Genomic DNA, 16698 nt, shown 5'->3' with positions numbered 1-16698 from the left:
CTCTCTTGTGTCCAAGAAACGACCAACTTTCTAAAGAAACACTCATTACTATATCTGGTGTCCCCAAGCCCCTGTGTTTCACAGCCCTCAGCCTTGGCCAGCTACATTTTGATGACTAAAGAATTTATACTGTGCCACAGACTACTCAGACTCGAAGGAGATCATTTATTTATTCCACAAAGTCACATAATTGGAATAAATAATATAATGAAAGTTTTGAGGAAGCTTTAAAGCATAAAAAGAGAATTTGGGGGACTGGGGAAAGCAAATGATTTTACCCTGAGAATAGTGTAAACTAGTTGCCCCAGCAGTTCTTAAATTCAAATGGTTACAAGAACAGCTTGGGCAAATTCTTGAATGATACAGGTCCCGGCTCAAGGTCGTCAGTCCTTGGTCCAAAGTAGAACTTCTGGCTAAGCCATTATGCTGACCTGCAAGGGTGTGCATGGGGTAGGGATGGTGATAAGATGCAACCCCCACATTATAAGTAACCCTGATTCCAACTCTAGAGATCTCCCAAAGGGAAACCTCCATAGCATCATGGTACTAAATATCAAATTTAGCGATGAACCCTCTGCAACTGCCTCTCCGAAATCAATAATTACATAGCCTTGTGAGTATTCCAGACCCATTCTAGTAGTCACACTAGTGGGTGTGTTTGCATAGCACTGTCTTGACCCTTCCTATTCTGACTCAGCGTCTTTTCCCTGCCTTCTTATTTCTTCCCTGGCAGAAGCCACCACCGTGGCCGCCCTACCGGGCATGCTCAGTGCTCTGGTCCGGCCTTGGCTCCCTGATTAGCAGTACTCAGCCTGCAGCGCCAGGTCCCTTCAGTGCCCAGGTCCCTTTAGTGCCCTGGTCCCTTTAAATCCATCCGCCTTGTTGCTAAGCAACAGTGTGGCCCGCGTTGGAGCTGCACTGCAGAGGCTCTGCCCCGGGGCAGTGGGCCGGGTCGCGTTGGCCAAGACTGAACAAGGGGCTGCCGCCTGCCGGTGGTGGCCAGCTTTGGAAAAGAGTGGACCGGGTTCATCAGATCGCACCCGCGCTTCCAGGTATGTTTGTGGACGGGACATTGCGGGCTCCCCTGGCATTCCTCTCTTTACCAACCCTGACTTGCCCAGCAAGAGGGCGGAAAACCCAGGAAGTCCCAGCAGCAGTTTTTTTGTTTTTTTTTTTTTTTTCTCTTGAGAGCCTCAGGCTGGAGCTAAGGAGTGCTTGAAAGAAAAGAAGCAGGGCGTGGGAAAGGGGTGGAGGACAGAGAAGTGGGGTCAAGCTTATCCATTCACCCACCAGCTACCAGGATTGGGACTGGGGAGGTGAAAAGTGGGTGCTCTAGCAGCGTCTCATTCCCAGCCACCTTCTTTCCATGGAAGCAAGGATGGCAAGAGTTTCAGTTAACCATTCACAGAGAAAAATCCCCAAACTATGCATACAAAGATATAGCTTTATAGCAAGAATGTGACTTCCATAGCAACAAAGTCTAACTAAGCCTTGGGAACTCAGGTGACTCCGTATCTTTTCTTCAAGTCGGAATAATTTCACACTAATACCAAAGAATTGGGGGCGAATATTAGCCACAGAATCCAGTGTTCAATGCTACTTTGTTTCTCTCTCCATATTGGCCAAACAATAGAAAAGACATTCTGTCCAGGCAAGTGGACAACTTGACCCGTATGTTAGGACCCTGAAAAACGAAAACAGAAAGATCATCTCTTTGTCCTGTTTTTACAAGTTAACTGCCCTCTAAGGAGGGAAGCCAGGCCTGGGCTCCAGCCCCTTGCTAGTGTGGCTCTTGGTTGCCCATTATGATCAGCAAGCTCTGTCTCCTAGTCTCCACTGTGACGTCTGTTCAACACTTGCTAAAGGTAAAGAGATACCGTGTTGGAAACAGTATCACCAAGACTCTTGCCCCGCGTGCCACTCGTATTGCCTGAGGAAGATAAGCAGTAGTTACAACAGTTGGGGGATATGCACTGAGAACGTAAAAAGACAACTTACTTCACTTTAGAACCATGAATCTTTCTAGGTGTAGCACATATGTCTTTAATCCAACGGTCAGAGAAGAACTTGGATATGGACATTCGTTGATTATATTTCCTGATTGCCCTGCAGGAAGTACGGGGGGCGGGCTATTCTTTTCCAGTTCTAGCTGGTGGAGACCAAAGACATCCGGTCTAGGAACTTGGACATCAGACCCGGTAAGTACGTTGTTCTGGCTGTTATCTCATCCTGGGAGTTGAGAAGCTTAGAGTCTGGCCCGACATAAACCTTCAACTTTGTAACCAAATCATCAGTCTTCATTGTCAGGACACTTTCAAGACTGCCTCGTAAACATCCAAAGGAAAAGTGTCCTGAAGACTTTAGCTAAGCTAAATAAACTTCAAGGGAAAAAAAGTGGAAGTCCTTGCCCTAAAATATCATCCAGAGAACTTTGTAAGCTAGAGAGGAGAATATGGATTTTCTTTTTTTCTTCTAGAAGCAGCCTAGCTAGGCCACAGAGGAGGACATTGCAGCCAGTCCTGATGAGACCTGATAAGCTAGGGTCAGGTGGAAAGGGAGGAGGACCTCCCCTGCCAGTGGACTTAGAGAGGGGCAGGGAGGAGATAAGGGAGGGAGGGTGGAATTGGGAGGGAACGGAGGAAGGGGGCTACAGCTGGGATACAAAGTAAATAAAATGTAACTAATATAAAAAATAAAAATTTAATAAAAAAATTCACACCTTTAAAATCAGTATTGCCAGATACTGGTAGAACCACTATACTTGGCTCCAGAAAAAGGAATATTATGACAAGTGGGCAAATGAATTTACTTAGAGTTTAGGAGAGAAAATTCTCACTTAGCCTTTCTCACAGCTTTTAGAAACACCAGGAGATATACATATGTAGATTTAGCTGTGAGCCCAGGGTACTGGGATTGAGACATAGTCCTAGTGTCAGGGATGAGCATTCTTGAGGTGGGCCATTTGCTTTTAGCCACCTGTGAAGTAGGTTCCTCACTACTTATGCTTTGTCTTTTTCTTCCACAACCTGAACTTAATCCAAAGATTTCCCTTTTCTTTCTCACCCTCAGTTTTGTCTAGTAAAACATAGTGATCTGCTTGAGCCTTCACTTTGTTATGGAGTAGATTTCTACAACTTAGTGAAAGAGCATAGGAAATGAAAAAAGGTACCATAGAAGAATCAGGTTAGAATCCTCTTTCATGCCTGAAAGCAATGGGAACAGAGGGGGAAAGTTGCAGCTGTTACTGTTTTGTTTGTATGTTTTGTTGTTGGTAGTGGGTTTTTTTGTTTGTTTGGTTTTGGTTTTGTTTTTTGGAGACAGTCTCACTCTGTATCTCTGGCTGGCCTTAACTCATTATGTAAACCAGGCTGGCCTCAAATTTACAGAAGTCTGCCTCTTGCCTCCTTAAAAAAATAATTATTTCTTAAAAATTAACTACTTAAATATTCACTTCTTTTGTTGCCGCATTCCAGATTGGCCAATTGACATTCTAGGTGGCTTTAATGCACGCTTCAGAGATGAACATGGGTTTAGACATTCTTTAAATTATATTTCCTGATTACCCTGTAGGGAGGAGTTCTGGGATTAAAGGCATGCGCTGCTATGCCTAGCTGAGTAACCTATTATGTTTTCCTGTTTTGGCTGAGCAGATTTTCTGAGTCAAAAGAGTGAAAAGTATCCAAGGATAAAAAGAGTGTGTTCTTTGGACTAAGAGGGGGCTTTTATGTTTTGTGTGTATGGGTATTTTGCCCGCATGCGCAGATATGTGCACCACATTGCCTGGTGCCAAGGCTCGCCTGCAACTGGAGCTACAGGAAGTTGTGAGCTGCCATGTGGGTATTGGGAAGTGAACTCAGGTCTTCTTTAAGAGAAACAAGTAGTCTTAACCACTGAGCCATCTCTCCTGCCCTGAAAGGTAGCTCTTTAGTTGAGGGAAGTTGAGAGGCCGAGTTGCTCAACATGGGTCAGAGGTGATCATTACTAAGCATCACTCCAAGTTTACAGAGTTTGAGAAGGACTTTTGGGAGGTCGGGAAAAGCTTCCAGAACTGCTTTCCAGTAACTGCAGTTGGGAAACACAACTGCATTTACAGACAGAGACACATGAAGATAGTGCTGATAATTTGAAACCAAATTCTAATGTAAATGAGATAACACAACAGAGGGGAAACCCCTATACTGGAATTGTGTCAGGAAATTTCCCAAAGCATATGATTTCAAATACAAATATTTTAGAAAACCAAAAATTAAGCTCCCTATCCACCCTTAATGGAATCTTCTTTCCCAAGGCCTGAACTTGAACATGAAAGAGAGGTGTTTTTATTGATTTCTCCTTTCCCTATAAACAAGAACATATTTTCTGAAACTATGTAAGGATAGATATACTTTCACCTAGAATTTTCAGTACCAATGATATATCCAGAGAGCCTTAATAAATGGTCGGTCAGCTTAGTCCTCAATATTACTTGTTAGGATTTTGGAACAGAACTTGCTTCTGGGTTGCCTAGCAACTTATGATGTCATCATGTGTAACAATTTATGATGTCATCATGTGTCACCGGCCAGGTAGCCACCGTGGTTACCTTGCCCCTTAAAGGGACAACTCAATACGTGGTCGCTCTCTCGGTCCTTTCTCCTCCTCTTTTTTTATCTTTTTTACATTGCAGACATCTTTAACATAAGTCTTTTTTTTTATTTTTAATTATAGTTTATTCACTGTGTATCCCAGCTGTAGCCCCCTCCCGCAACCCCTCCCAATCTCACCCTTCCTCTTTAATGTAAGTCTTAAGCACAGAGGTTAATGAAAAAAGAGATGCGCACGGAAAAAATAAGACATACCCCACACATTTCTCAGGGAAGAGTTGCCATTAAGTAGCCAACTGTTTTGAAAAATATAATAAATCATGAGGCAAGCTATCCCTTACTGTATAAAACTACCACCACAAAATAGCCACCAGAAGATAAATGGTAATATTTTAGGTGGGATAATAACTAGAATTATCAGAAGCCCATTTTGAATTCATGCCAGACGCCAATATAGATACAGTTACATAATAGAGCAGTTCAGTCCCAAGGCCTTCCAGGGAATCATTTTTGTAGGAGACTTCCACTGTTATTTTTGTCATGACTTTATTTTTTTTCCTGTCTGTTCTGACTGGGTTCTTTAAATTTTTCATTTCTCTGGGGTCTCCTTCAGTTCTTCAAGGTTCAATACAGAGTTGAGTAGATACAAGAGCCAATGTGCACACTACCCAGCTGAAAGGCCATGTTTATAATTTCAAGAATGGTTTCCTTCTGCAGAGGCAAATTACCTAGTGAAGTTGATTGAAGGAAAACAATGGCTGCCAGGCCAAGGTGGAAGGGTGACATTATTTCTTGTCCTGGCTCAAAGTCCTCATGCCATACTTGTTCTTCAAGAAAAGTAAACAGTGCAGAAGAAGGGGCTACTAACAGCTTTCATCCCTGCTTGGAGTTTTGCCATGCTCTAACTAAATGTAGGAACAAGTCCTTAAAGGCTCTTACTAAGGAAGGAGAAAAGGGAGCATCTCAGAGACCCCCTGACCCCTCCTGTGGAAGCCTGGAGAGAGGAATGTCAGGGAGCTTCTCAGACCTTTCTTTCTTTCTTTCTTTCTTTCTTTCTTTCTTTCTTTCTTTCTTTCTTTCTTCCCCTCCCCCATTCAGCTTTTCTCTCTCTCTTCTTGTGGCTCCTTAGAGGATAACCCAAGCGCTGCAAACAATGGAATTCGTTCTTTTGATCTGTGGAATGACACCTAGCAGATGAAGGGGGTTTTCAGGATCTCAATTTTATCACTATGGGCTACAGGCTATGTGGCCTTGCTCAAGTCACTGAATTTCTCTGAGCCTAGTTATTTAACCAAGGGACTCATCCAGGGTCTTGGATAAAGTACTGGATTTCTAGGATTCATTGAATGGGAAATTCTTTCAGACACTCAGGAGATTCTACAGAGGTACAGGGAAAAAAGAGTAAAAATGAAAAAGTATGTGTATATATGCATCCAAGGAGTAACCTTAAAATTATTGAGTTTTCTATGTTATCCTCTATCTGTACCCAGACATCTGTCTTAGATGTTTGAATACTAGTATGTCCAAGTATAAAGTGAATGGCCTCACTTTAACTGTGCAGTGCTCAACTCTCTCCTGATCAATCCCACCAAAGGTTTTCATCCAGAATTGGGTAAAAGCAGTCTTTCAGTCATCATGCTGCCCTTGCTATCATTACAAGCTTATAAAAATTTTTAACAGAATACTCTGATAAGATTTTGATTTCTGAAAAGATGATGTTAGAAGAAAGTATTGGAAAGACAGTATGTTTGCTCCTTTTTTTAAAAAAAAATTGATTTATTATGTATAAAATATTCTGTCTGCATGTAGACTGCATGCGAGAAGAAGGCACCAGATCTCATTATAGATGGCTTTGAGCCCACCATGTGGGTGCTGCGAAATGAACTTATGACCTCTGGAAGAGCAGCCAGTGCTCTTAACCCCTGAGCCATCTCTCTAACCCTGTTTGCTCCTTTTTTTTAATGTGTGTGATTTTATAGAAGAGGCTGCTTCACTTCAGCCTTTCTCTGAACACTGCTCTCTTTCCTTTTGTATTGGTTCTTTTCCCTGATGAGTATTGTTGCTATCTTGACTAACTTATGTTTGTATTTCTAAAAAAAAAAGAGGGAAACCAGGTTGTGATCATCGTTCCCACCCAGGCCAGGCATGCCATAGCCAGTTCAAGATTGTGACTATAAGAATTTCAAAAGTCAGAAAAGATGATTTGTAGAGGACAAATCTTCACTCTGGTAAATGTACACCACCATGAATTTTTGTTTGGCTGTGTCACTAAAGTCTCGGAATGGAAACCAGGATCTGTTACACACTAAATAAACACTCTGTCACTGAGCTACAGTCCAGCCCTGATTAACTAAATTCTTTTTTGGCTTGTTTGTTTTTTGAGTCTGGGGTCTCATGAAGGCCAGGCTGATCTTAGAGAGCAGCCAAGACTCGTCTTGAACTCTTGATCCTCCTGCCTCCACCTCTGGGAGTGCTGGAATTATAAAGCATGTGCTACCACACTGGCAGGAATTGCCCTTTAATGTTTGTAAGCTTGATGCTGGCCATGATTTTGTAGAGTAGATTTTCACCTAAAAACTGTAGGTGTCTGAGTCTGTATAAGAAAAATCACTTCTAATAGCATTAATATTTTCAACAGTTGACATGACAGCTCATTATAAAATTGCTCCCAAAACAGAGAGCATTCCATATACTTGGCAGTCCTTCCTAAGGGCAAAGCCTAAGACTGGAATAGCAGGGAGTCATAGGTCAAGGCAGAAGGGCATTTGGCAGTCCTGAAGAAGTCTGTCCGGTACACTTTACCAGAAGCAGCTCAAGTTGCATCAAGCCTTGAAGTTTCAGTCACATTGAATAATCAACAAATAGACCCGGAGAGATGGCTCAGAGGTTAAGAGCACTGGCTGTTCTTCCTAAAGGTCCTTAGTTCAATTCCTAGCACTCACATGGTGGCTCATGACCATCTATAATCAGATCTGGTGCCCTCTTCTGGCCTGCTGGCACACATGCAAGCAGAATACAGTAGAAATAATAAATAAATAAATCTTTAAAAAACAAAACAAATAGTAGTTCTACCTGAGAAAACTATAAACAAAGTCAAACACACTGAAGGAAAAGGTCTTAGCAACATTTGCCTAGTAATCCAAAATAACCTTTTCTTTATGTTAAAGCAATGTGTTTTCTGTGCATGCAGTTGCCTTCTCATAGAACTGTCTACAAAAGGGCTGGAGAGATGGCTCAGAGGTTAAGAGCACTTCTTGCTCTTCCAGAGGTCACAAGTTCAATTCCCAGCAACCACATGGTGGCTCCCAACCATCTATAATGAAATCTGGTGCCCTCTTCCTGGCATGCAGGTGTACATGCAGTTGTATACATAATAAATAAATCAATCTTTAAAAAAAAATCTGGGGAAAAAAAAAGTACTGGCTGCTCTTCCAGAGGTTCTGAGTTCCAGCAAATTTACTGATTCTATTCTGTGGGATGGAAGAGTTGTACAGGTGTATGGGTGATTTAGCTACGTCAGCACTTTCCATTTATAAACAAGAAAAGGAGGTCCAAGTTGATTTGAGAAGAGCTTTCCATTTATAAACAAGAAAAGGAGGTCCAAGTTGATTTGAGAAGAGCTGGCCCTCGTATATTTAGGCAGTTTCGCGGGAGAACCAGCGTTCTTAGTTCTTTCTACTACATGGAGATTATTTGGCTTAGCTTTAAATTTTGTTTTTCAGGAAATCAACGAGGTGCCTACGGAAATGAATAGAACAAAATCCCGGAAAAACAATACCTTGGTTCATTTTTTAAACGAGGACGATTATCTAGAAGAGCCTGCTCCGCTTCAGTCTTTCTCAGAACAAACAACCGACAAAAGGATGGATAGAATGTCTGGCTTTTCCTCTAGAATCACTGAAGAAGGAAATACTTTTAAGAGGAAAGACTCTTTCCACATCGCGGAAAGAGAACAAGATCCAACTTTAAGAGATGGGTGGAGGAAGTCGCCAAAGAATGTACCTAGCACGAATTCTGCCTTCTGGGACTTGATTGATTTCGATAGGGATAGCCCCCAAAGAGAGAGCGCCTCCGACTGGAGCAAGAAGGAATTATCGACTGCCACACAACGCAACAGGAAAAAATGGTCTGAAGCAACTCCAAAACTCCGTCTCTACCTTCTAAATGAAGAACTGAGGAAACTTAACCAGAAATGCCGAGAGATAGAACAGGACTTTGAAAACGCCGAGAAAGAACTTTTGAACTGCAGAAGGGAAGTGATGACGAGAGCAGTCAATTTTCAAGAACCAGGGACTGCTGCTTCAAAGAATGACCGGGAACTGCAAGCTTTAAAAAACGATCTGTCTGAAAAAACGAAAAACGTAAAGAACATAACCGAAGAACTCCAGCAAGCCAAAGAAGTAATGTGCAGATTGAACCTAGAGAACAGAAAGTTGAAATATGCCATCAGGAAACTGAAACATCAAACTGAAATCAGTACCGCACTCCTCAGAGAAGAAATGAAGCTGTATTTTGAGCTGGAGATGGAAAAGATCCGCTTAGATCTAGATGCCCTCAAGCATGAGCTGAGAACCGAGAAGAGCCAACGCGTGAAGAACACCAGAGCCTTGGAGATGCTTGGAAGACACTTTGCTTCCGTGATGATGATGCCGACCACCGCTGACCACATCACAGGCAATACTTTTTAAAGTTAAGAAAAGAAAGAGAAAAAAAAGAAAAACCTTTCACTGGGCAAGTTATGGAGCCAAAACCATGTTCATTGTACTATAGATTTGTGTGCTGCTAAAACGTATTTGATAGCTTGTAATCTTTACTTCTGGTGAATTACAACACCTACAAACTATACAGTTGTTGACTTCAAAGGAACTGTTTTCTCCTCCTCACGAATACATTGTGAGCTTCCTAATGGAAACTGCTGAAATCACTTTTATATGAGATATATATGATGACATATATATCTCATTAGAAAAACAACTCCAGACTAATTCACTACATCATGTATGAATTCAAATCAGCAACATTATGTGATCTTGTTAGCTATGTCTTTGGCTCATGGATGTTCTTCCATCTGTAGTAATCAGTATCAACAATAAAATCTTGCCAGTGATGCTTCTTTTTTTCTTTCATAAAATAATCAGCTGGGTTTTATTAAGTCAAGACAATATTATTCAAACCTCTTGTTATTGCCATGTAGTTCTTACACCAAATTGGTTCTATATGAATGTAAACTTTTTTCATTTTTTAAAAATTTATTTATAATTTTATAAATTACAGCTTATTCACTTTGTATCCCCTCTGTAGTGCCCTCCCTCATCTACTCCAAATCCCACCCTCCCTCCCTCATCTCCTCCTATGTCCCTCCCCAAGTCCACTGATAGGGGAGGTCCTCCTCTTCTTCCTTCTGATCTTAGTCTATCAGGTCTCATCAGGAGTGAATGCATTCTCCTCCTCTGTGGCCTAGTAAGGCTGCTTCCCCCTCAGGGGAAGGTGATCAAAGAGTCAGCCACTGAGTTCAGCCTGTGATTCTTGAAAAAAGAAAACAACAACAAAAATAAGCCTGTGAACCTTTTAGTTGCCGGGGTCAAACTCAGACGAACAAAAATGTATCTGCTTTCTTTGTGGTCTGCCTTAATTAGGCACATGTAAACATCTCGGGAACACAATCTCCCCTGGTGATTTCTTTGGGCTTTCTCCTTGTTCTTGGACACAGTTCCCATAGACTACAAGATGATTTAGAGTCACTCTTTTGACCTTTGTTAAAAGCTGGGCGTCAGCCATGGCTCTTGCATTTTCTTATGTTGCCCAGCAAGGGGCGTTTTGTTTACACATTTTTCCCAAAGTTCAGCCAGGGGGGGTTTCCTAAGCTCCAAGCCTGACTTAGATCGCTGGGTTAGGACTGCTGTGAAAGGTGTCACATGTCACCTAGACAAACTTTTAGTGTGATGGCTTGATTTAGGTAATCACCCACTCCTGTGAGGGGCCCAGGAAATGACAATTTGCTTTGTATTTACAAAGAAGGAAAACGTGCTGCCCTTGTCCATCAGGGGAAGTAATGGCCCAGTTGATCCTTTGTATTTGTGGATGTTGAGCATCAAGATTTCCAACAATCAGACTCTTGCATGTCATTTTTTGAGATTACCTTATAATATAATTACACCATTTCTTCCTACCCTTCACTTCCTCAAAACGTGCTCATATGCCCTCCTTGCCCTCTGTTAAATTCGTAGTCTCTTTTACCATTAGTTGTTGTTACATACACATATGTGTATACATGTATATTCCTAAATAGAACCTGCTTAATCTGTATAATGCTACTTATATGTATGTCTTCAGGGCTGAGCATTTGGTAAAGGAGAACCAATTTGTGTTCTCTGCTCAGGGGGAGACTATTTCTCCCACTTTGAGCATTCCTCAGTTAACTGTAGTTCTTTGGGTAGAGCTGAGGCCTCATGGGCTTTCCCCTGTCTATTTTGGCATTTATATTTCTGTTGTCCTTGTTCAGCTCATGTTTAGGCAGTCATGTTCATGAGACTTTATGGGTTTAGATTCTAACATTAGTAGGAGACACAAGCTCACAGCAAACTCCCTGATCCTCTGGCTCTTAACAATTTTTCAGCCAACTCCTCCAAAATGTCCCCTGAGCCTTAGGTGCAGGAATTGTTTTACAGAAGTATTCGTTGGGACTGGGTTTCACAACTCTATACTTTGACTGTGAGGACAACCCTTATATGAATGTATAAGGACAAACGTTTAGAGTGTAGTTAGAAGTTATGGTGGTTAGTAAAAGAGTGGTCATAGGTTCTCCTTGAAGATCTGTGACATCACTTGTGGGTGTTTGGCATGCACAAATATCTGTGTGACATATATGTACCTGGTGACTGAGGAGGCCAGAAGAAGGCAGCGAATTCTCTGGAGCAGGATTACAGACAGTTATGAGCCACCATCTGAATGCTGAAAATCATACCCAGGTCATCTGGAAGAGCATCCATTGTTTTTAACCTCAGAACCATCTCTCTAGCTCCCTACTGGGGTAATTTTAAATCCAATGAATAAAATGTAATCTAGACTATGAGGGTAGAAATACAATCATTCGGGTGGGAAAATCCCCAAATTGGGAGTCAGGTTACTCTGATTGCTAGCACTTGCTTTCCCGATGACTACTTAATTCCTTCTAGAACTAAAAGCCCTCATTTATAAAATTAGAAAGCAGATCTATCATGAAGATACTCTTCAGAGCTTAACATGGTGGCAAGGGCCTATAGCTCCATCAGTCTAAAGGAGCTGAAGGATCACTAGAGCCTAGAGGTCCAAGGTCAGCCTGAGCAACATAGTAAGACGACTCCCTTCATTAAACAAACAAACAAACAAACAAACATTCTATTCAGGTTTTAGGTAGTGACTTCAACTTAATTTTTTACTTGAAAGTGTAACTAACTGCGGCTGTGGTGAGGTAAAATGGCTGTGGTACCAAGTACATTCAACTTTAATATCTTTGGGTACCTATACCACATATGTGTCTTTTTTTTTTAATAGGGAACATGCTCCTTTATTGATAGTAAGTTAGTAGATAGAAGTTCCTCAGTGTGACGATATGCAAATGTATTTGAAGAAGAGTTGAGAAATGTACAACTTTATGTATGAATGTCTGGGAAGTCATATTGTATAGCCTTTGTCACACATTCCACAGATACCTGTTGAAGAGCTAATATTGGGTCATACTACGAACTGGTTAAATACACAAACATGGTAATGAAAAAGAAAATTTAGTGCGGAAGCCTTACTTTGCAAATGGCGGAAGTTTGAGGACGCCACCTGTCTTCTAAGATTGAAAACTTCTCATTGGTAGTGTGGCATAACTACAGTAAGTATCACTAGCAGGCAACAATTTTGTATGTTAGAACTGAGTTCATGTGTTTTGTTTTGTTTTTAATTTTCATTTTTTAGTACTAATTATAGTTTATTTACTTTGTATCCCAGCTGTAGCCCCATCCCTCATTCCCTCCCAATCCCACCCACCCTCCCTCATCTCCACCCTGTCCCTTTCCAAGTCCACTGCTAGGAGAGGTCCTCCTCCTCTTCCATCTGACCCTAGCTTATCAGGTATCTTCAGGACTGGCTGCAATGTCCTCCTCTGTGGCCTATCAAGGCTGTTCCTCCCTCGGGGCATGGGGGGAGGTAAAGGAGCCAGTCATTGAGTTCATGTCAGAAATAGTTCCTGTTTCCCTTACTAGGGAAACCCACTTGGATACTGAGCTACCATGGGCTACATCCAAGCAGGGGTTCTAGGTTATATCCTTACATGGTCCTTGGTTGGAGAAACAGTCTCATAGAGGACTCTTGTGCCCTGATATATTTTGTCCTTGTAGGGCTCCTATCCTCTCCCAGTCATACTAACTCCCCTTTTTATCATATAATTCCCTGCATTATATCGACTGTTTGGTTATGAGTCTCAGCATCTGCTTTGATAAGCTGCTATGTAGAGTCTTTCAGAGGCCCTCTGCATTGGCTCCTGTCCTGTTTCTTGTCTTCTCCTACTTGCCATATCCACCCCATTTGCCTTTCTAAGTGAAGATTGATCTTCTTACCCTGAGTCTTCTTTCTTGTTTATCTTCTTTAGGTGCACATATTTTAGTATGTTTATCCTATCTTATAGGTCTATATAAGTGAGTGTATGCTGTGTGTGTCGTTCTGCTCCTGGGATACCTCACTCAGGATGATCTTTTCTAGATCTCACCATTTGCCTGCAAATTTCATGATTTCCTCATTTTTAATTGCTGAGTAGTATTCCATTGTGTAAAAGTACCACAATTTCTGTATCCATTCCTCTGTTGAGGGATACCTGGGTTGTTTCCATGTTCTGGCTATTACGAATAAAGCTGCTACAAACATGTTTGAGCAAATGTCTTTGTTGTATACTTGAGCATCTTTTGGATATATGCCTAGGAGTGGTATGGCTGGATCTTGAGGAAGCGCTATTCCTAATTGTCTGAGAAAGAGCCACATTGATTTCCAAAGTGGTTGTACAAGTTTACATTCCCACCAGCAGTGGAGGAGGGTTCCACTTTCTCCACAACCTCTCCAGCATGTGTTGTCACTTGAGTTTTTAAACTTTGCAATTCTGATGGGCATAAGGTGAAATCTCAGGGTCGATTTGATTTGCATCTCTCTGATGACTAAGGACGTTGAACATTTCTTTAGGTGTTTCTCTGCCAGTCTATATTCCTCTACAGAGAATTCTCTGTTTAACTCCGTACCCCATTTTTTAATTGGATTGGTTTATTGATTTTTAATTTCTTTAATTCTTTACATATTCTGGATATCAGCCCTCTGTCAGATGTAGTGTTGGTGAAGATCCTTTCCCAGTCTGTAGACTGTTGTTTTGTTCTGATAACAATGTCTTTTGCTTTACAGAAGCTTTTCAGTTTCATGAGGTCCCATTTATCAATTGTTGCTCTAAGAGCCTTTGCTGTTGGTGTTCTTTTCAGGAAGTTGTCTCCCATGCCAATGAGTTCCAAGGTCTTCCCCACTTTTTCTTCAAACCAATTTTGTGTATCTGGTTTTATGTTGAAGTCTTTGATCCACTTGGACTTTAGTTTTGTTCAGGGTGATAAATATGGATCTATTTCCATTCTTCTGCATGTAGACAACCAGTTGGACCAGCACCATTTGTTGAAGATGCTGTCTTTTTTTCCATTGAATGGTTTTGGTTTCTTTGTCGAAAATCAAGTATTCATAGGTGTTTGGGTTTATTTTTGGGTCTTCTATTTGGATCCAATGATCCACCTTTCTGTTTCTATGCCAGTACCAAACAGTTTTTATTATTATTGCTCTGTAGTACAACTTGAGATCAGGGATGGAGATACCTCCAGATGATCTGTTTTTGTACAGGATAGTTTTGAAAATTCTGGGTTTTTTGTTTCTCCATATAAAGTTGAAAATTTTTTTTTCAAGGTCTGTAAAGAATTGTATTTGTATTTTAATGGGAATTGCATTGAATCTGTAGATTGCTTTTGGCAGGATGGCCATTTTCACTATGTTAATCCTACCAAACAATGAGCACGGGAGATCTTTCCATCTTCTGATATCTTCTTCAATTTCTTTCTTCAGAGACTTGAAGTTTTTTTTTTCAAACAGGTCTTTCACTTGCTTGATTAAGGTCACCCCAAAATACATTAAGTTATTGGTGGCTACTGTGAAGAATGGTATTTCCCTGATTTCCTTCTCTGCCCTTTTGTCTTGGGTATATGAGAGGGGTTCTGATTTTTTTGAATTAATTTTTTATCTAGCCACTTTGCTGAAGGTGTTTATCAGCTGAAAGAGTTCTCTGGTTGAATTTTTGGGGTCGCTCATGTATACTACCATGTCATCTGCGAATAGTGAAACTTTGACCTCTTCCTTTCCAATTTGTATCCCCTTGATCTCCTTTACTTGTCTTATTGCTCTAGCTAGGACTTCCAGTACTATGTTAAATAGATATGGAGAAAGTGGGCAGCCTTGCTTTGTCCCTGATTTCAGTGGGATTGATTTAAGTTTCTCTCCATTGAGTTTGATGTTGGCTATACGCTTGCTGTATATTGCCTTTACTATATTTAGATATGTGCCCTGTATTCCTGATCTCTCCAAGACTTTAAACATGAATGGATGTTGGATTTTGTCAAATGCTTTTTCAACATCTAAGGAGATGATCATGTGATTTTTCTCCTTCAGTTTGTTTATGTGGTGGATTACATTGATGGATTTCCATATACTGAACCATCCTTGCATACCTGGGATGAAGCCTACTTAGTCATGGTGAATGATATCATTATGTGTTCTTGGATTTGGTTTTCAAATATTTTATTGAGTATCTTTGCATTAATGTTCATAAGAGAGATAATTCTGAAGTTCTCTTTTTTTTGTTGGGTCTTTATGTGGTTAGATATCAAGGTGACTGTAGCTTCAGAGAATGAGTCTGGTAAAGTTCCTTCTGTTTCTATTTTGTGGAATAGTTTGAAGAGAATTGAAATTAGCACTTCTTTGAAGGTGTGGTAGAATTCTGTGCTGAAACCATCTGGCCCAGGACTTTTTTGAAAGGAAGACTTTTGATGACTATTTCTATTTCCTTGGGGGATATAGGGCTATTCAATCTTTCTACCTGAGCTTGACTTAATTTTGGTAGATGGAATCTATCTAAAAAATTCTCTATTTCATTTAGATTTTCAAATTTTGTGGCATATAGGCTTTTGTAGTACAACCTGATGATTGTTTGGATTTCCTCAGTGTCTGTAGTTATGCCCCCCTTTTAATTTCTGATTTTGCTGATTTGGATAGTTTTTCTCTGCCTTTTAGTTAGTTTGGCTAAGGGTTTGTCTCTCTTGTTGATTTTCTCAAAGAACCAGCTCTTGGTTTCATTGATTCTTTGAATAGTTTTATTTATTTTTAATAGATTGATTTCGGCCCTGAGTTTAATTACTTCCAGCCATCTGTTCTTTTCGGGTGTATCTACTTCTTCTTCTTCTTCTTCTTCTTCTTCTTCTTCTTCTTCTTCTTTTTTTTTTTTTAGGGCTTTCAGTTGGGCCATTACGTTGCTCGTATGAGATGTTATAAATTTCTTCTTGAAGGCACTTAGTGTTGTAAATTTTCCTCTGAGCACTGCTTTCCTTGTGTCCCATAAATTTGGGTATGTTGTATCTTCATTTTCATTGAACTCTAGGAAGTCTTTAATTTCTGTCTTTATTTCTTCCTTAACCGAGCTGTCATTGAGTAGCAAGTTGTTCAGTTTCCATGTGTGTGTAGGCTTTATTTTATTTGTATTGTTGCTGAGATCCCGCTTTAGTCCATGGTGGTCAGATAGAATACAGGGGATTATTTCAATCTTCTTGTATCTGTTGAGGCTTGCTTTGTGACCAACTATATGATCTATTTTGGAAAAGGTTCCATGAGGTGCTGAAAAGAAGGTATACTCTTTTGAGTTTGCGTGAAAAGTTCTGTAGACATCTATTAGGTCCATTTGAATTAGGGCCTCTGTAAGTGCCTTTATGTCCCTATTTGGCTTCTGTCTAGATGATCTGTCCCTTGGTGAAAGTGGGGTGTTAAAGTCTCCCACTATTAAGGTGTTGGGATCGATGTGTGATTT

At 40.7% G+C, this 16698-nt stretch overlaps 1 protein-coding gene across 2 annotated transcripts; it reads left to right on the top strand.

Annotated features, from left to right (window-relative positions):
- The first annotated feature begins 817 nt into the window (after nucleotides 1–817).
- On the top strand, nucleotides 818–9718 carry Ccdc160 (coiled-coil domain containing 160). Of its 2 annotated transcripts, XM_060374858.1 has the most exons (3): nucleotides 906–1052; nucleotides 2113–2198; nucleotides 8306–9718. In XM_060374858.1, the coding sequence occupies exon 3, from the start codon at nucleotides 8330–8332 to the stop codon at nucleotides 9269–9271; it is 942 nt and encodes a 313-aa protein (XP_060230841.1). In that variant the 5' UTR covers nucleotides 906–1052; nucleotides 2113–2198; nucleotides 8306–8329; the 3' UTR covers nucleotides 9272–9718. The 2 variants fall into 2 exon arrangements, with proteins under 2 accessions (XP_021482051.1, XP_060230841.1); XM_021626376.2 differs by lacking the exon at nucleotides 2113–2198 and having other exon boundaries at nucleotides 818–1052; nucleotides 8306–9717.
- Nucleotides 9719–16698: the final 6980 nt, after the last annotated feature.

Source organism: Meriones unguiculatus, chromosome X (assembly GCF_030254825.1).
Source record: "Meriones unguiculatus strain TT.TT164.6M chromosome X, Bangor_MerUng_6.1, whole genome shotgun sequence".
In the NCBI taxonomy this organism is placed as follows: Eukaryota; Metazoa; Chordata; class Mammalia; order Rodentia; family Muridae; genus Meriones; species Meriones unguiculatus.
The sequence above is the reverse complement of the archived record's forward strand: the minus strand, read 5'-3'. Positions and strand labels throughout refer to the sequence as shown.

What these genes read in the sequence shown, in the direction of transcription:
- Ccdc160 (XM_060374858.1), top strand. Translation starts at nt 8,330, where the DNA reads ATGAATAGAACAAAATCCCGGAAAAACAATACCTTGGTTCATTTTTTA.